Source organism: Triticum urartu, chromosome 2, assembly GCF_003073215.2.
Source record: "Triticum urartu cultivar G1812 chromosome 2, Tu2.1, whole genome shotgun sequence".
NCBI lineage: Eukaryota > Viridiplantae > Streptophyta > Magnoliopsida > Poales > Poaceae > Triticum > Triticum urartu.
The window spans coordinates 561189605-561192343 of NC_053023.1; the positions used below are offsets into that span (position 1 = coordinate 561189605).

Consider the following 2739-nt stretch of genomic DNA (forward strand, 5'->3'; position numbering starts at 1 on the left):
CGCTCTCGTGTCGCCCGTGACGGGCCACGCGAGAGCCGCGGGGCCTGATGTTGCCAGTTAAATTTGACTAGTCCGATTGTAGATGCATGGACACACTGATACGTGCGTAGACTATTGACAAATTTCGTTGGCCCACGCATCAGTGACAGTCTGAAGCGATCTCGTTGCGACATTGAGTTAACGCGGGCCATGTGTGATGTGTCAGCGCCGTGGTTTCACGGAAGCTCTCGATCGGACTAATAATATAAGCTTTGTTTTTCTTCTGTCGGGAAACTATATCCTTTCACAAGTTGTTTCTCCTTTTGAGAGCCTGGCCTGCCGCTTTGGACTGTTCCAAGTTCGCCTGTCCCAGTGTCCCCTTCGTTGACGCCTTTCACAAACAGCCGCACGCTTCTAAAGCTTGTCCTGTTGCTTTGCATGCCACCCCCTTAATCTGCCCCCCTATAGCTGCTAGCTCGCCTTCTATATATACACGGCAAAGCCCTGTTCCTACAACCACCACCAGGCACCAGCTCAACTGCGCCTCACCACCAACTGCAAGGAACATCACAATTATCCGGGAAAGATTAGGTGCCATTTGCGACGATGATGAAGCTGAGGTACCCCAACCCCAAGAGGCTCTTCAGGAGGAGCTCCTCCAAGATCAGCAGGTCTAGTAGCAGCTGCAGCAGCAGCAGCGACAACGGCAGCGATGCCTCCTGTGGCATCGGTGGCGGCGGCGGCAGCGGGGAGATCGAGTGGGAGGTGCGGCCGGGGGGCATGCTGGTGCAGAGGAGGGACGGGAGGGGCGAAGTCGAGATCATCACAGTCAGGGTGGCCACTGGCTACTCCTGGCATGAGGTGTCCGTTGGAGCTACCTGCACTTTTGGTGAGTAACTGTACAATATTGCAAAGCTAACAGAAGTTGATTAGATTTGTTAGAGAATATTTGGGCTTCTCTCATATGCTAAGCGGGTCATCCCATCTTTTTGCTGGATAATGGCTCGAGGAGTGATCGTGGGTGTAGCATGCATAACCTGCAAAATTTCAGACAAGTTAGCATTACTTGGAGTTGAGTAGTGGACCCTCGAGCTCCTGAACCTTATCATGGAGTTGTGAAGATGGATGCATGTCCATTAGCAAGGTCTCCTGGCTTTCAGTAATAAAACTACTGATGGCCAGGGCTGTGCCACCATCTTCTTCCTAGCAGCTCCATCAGTAGAGTAGAGTACTAAGGGGCTGTTTGGATTGTGCTATCTTTGCCATATATTGTCACATAATTTTTGCCACACTTGCCACATTTGCCTTAGTTGAGTTGCTCAAATCATACTGTCATTCGTCGTCCTTGTGATTTTTTTAAAAGAATGCACAGACCTGCTGAATGGAAGGCTTCCTGCCCTGCCAGCGTGCACACGGTGGTTCATAGTTTTTTAGTACAAAGCATAAACTCAATCTGTTTTTTATCATTGAAAAATGTACACACGATGGTTCGAAGTAGGAACATGAGTGGAACTTTCCTCCATCTTGTTTTTCTATGACCGAATATAGTAAATCAAGTACGCTTCATTGGATCAAGGTCTAACATATGTTTTGCAAAATTAATTTGTGCAGGTGAACTGAAGGTGTTAGTGTCCATGGTGACGGGGCTCGAGCCGAGGGAGCAGAGGCTGTTGTTCAGGGGCAAGGAGAAGGAGGACAGTGACCACCTCCACATGGTTGGGGTGAGGGACAAGGACAAGGTGCTCCTCCTCGAGGACCCTGCCCTCAAGGACATGAAGCTCCGGGCAGCGCTCGCAGCCCAGGCCGTGCAGAGCCCGTATCAAACTTTTATCAAGGTGTAGGCCGGCCAGCCTTGCCCACCGCACTAACAGTTATCTAAATCAACCACACTATCAGGCATCAGCTAGTCAGGTCTCACAAGATTGCTAACAAAAAGCATATCTGGAACCTGATGCATGGCGTTGTTCGCGGATGCTGATCAGTTCTTAAGTACCACTCCATGGAATGGAAGGGCAAAGACCCTCCTTGTGTGAGAGTTAGAGTACTATCAACTTTTAATTAATTATAATTGCATGGTTGTGCAATTTGTAGCTAGTTGCAAGTTTAAGTCCTTTCTTCTAGATGCTGTAAGGGCCAGCCTCCTCCAGGAATTGCTAGTCTAACTATGGATGTCATGCGTGGTATTATGTTAGATTGGAGAGTGCAATCTTGGATAAAGCCTGTGCCCTGTTGCATAGTGTGGGCTAGATGGAGTACATGCAGTTCTGTTGTGGATGAGATGTATCAATGTACCGTGACCCATGAAGTTATGAGACCACATTTTTGTGGTCCTTTTCTCCATTTAGAATTTTTTTTCTGGAGTTGGCGCTAGATGTTGACAGTGTTCGCATAGTACCCAAACAACAACAACGGTCCAGTAGTGTATATGGATTTATATGATAACGGGACGTAAACTCAAGTTACTGATGGGCTCGGGACAATTTTACCTAGGATTGGGCCCTTGGGATTCAAGTAACAACCCTAATCTTGCTTGTCCGAAATTATATATATCAACAAGTACAAATTAGGGGTCCACTGACATTGGCACGAAGTCAGTGGAAAATTTGGTGGTCGATCTTGACGGGTTGTCTAAGATTGAATCTAATCTAGGTTAAAACTAACGCTTCGTTTCCGTCATCTTAGGCTCCTCATCCTGGTCTTGGCGTGTGGTTATTTATACCCTCTCTTCGGTCGGTATGATCCCTTCCTATCTTGGTCTCC

General features: G+C 48.0%; 1 protein-coding gene across 1 annotated transcript; it reads left to right on the forward strand.

Annotated features, from left to right (window-relative positions):
- Positions 1–455: 455 nt before the first annotated feature.
- On the forward strand, positions 456–2319 carry LOC125533653 (BAG family molecular chaperone regulator 1-like). The gene is made up of 2 exons (XM_048697029.1): positions 456–868; positions 1591–2319. The coding sequence occupies exons 1-2, from the start codon at positions 586–588 to the stop codon at positions 1818–1820; spliced, it is 513 nt and encodes a 170-aa protein (XP_048552986.1). The 5' UTR covers positions 456–585; the 3' UTR covers positions 1821–2319.
- Positions 2320–2739: the final 420 nt, after the last annotated feature.

Bases quoted from the DNA above. Each gene is read 5' to 3' on its own strand.
- LOC125533653 (XM_048697029.1), top strand. From the start codon at position 586: ATGATGAAGCTGAGGTACCCCAACCCCAAGAGGCTCTTCAGGAGGAGC. The intron at 869-1,590 runs GTGAGTAACTGT...TAATTTGTGCAG, and splicing joins TGGAGCTACCTGCACTTTTG to GTGAACTGAAGGTGTTAGTG.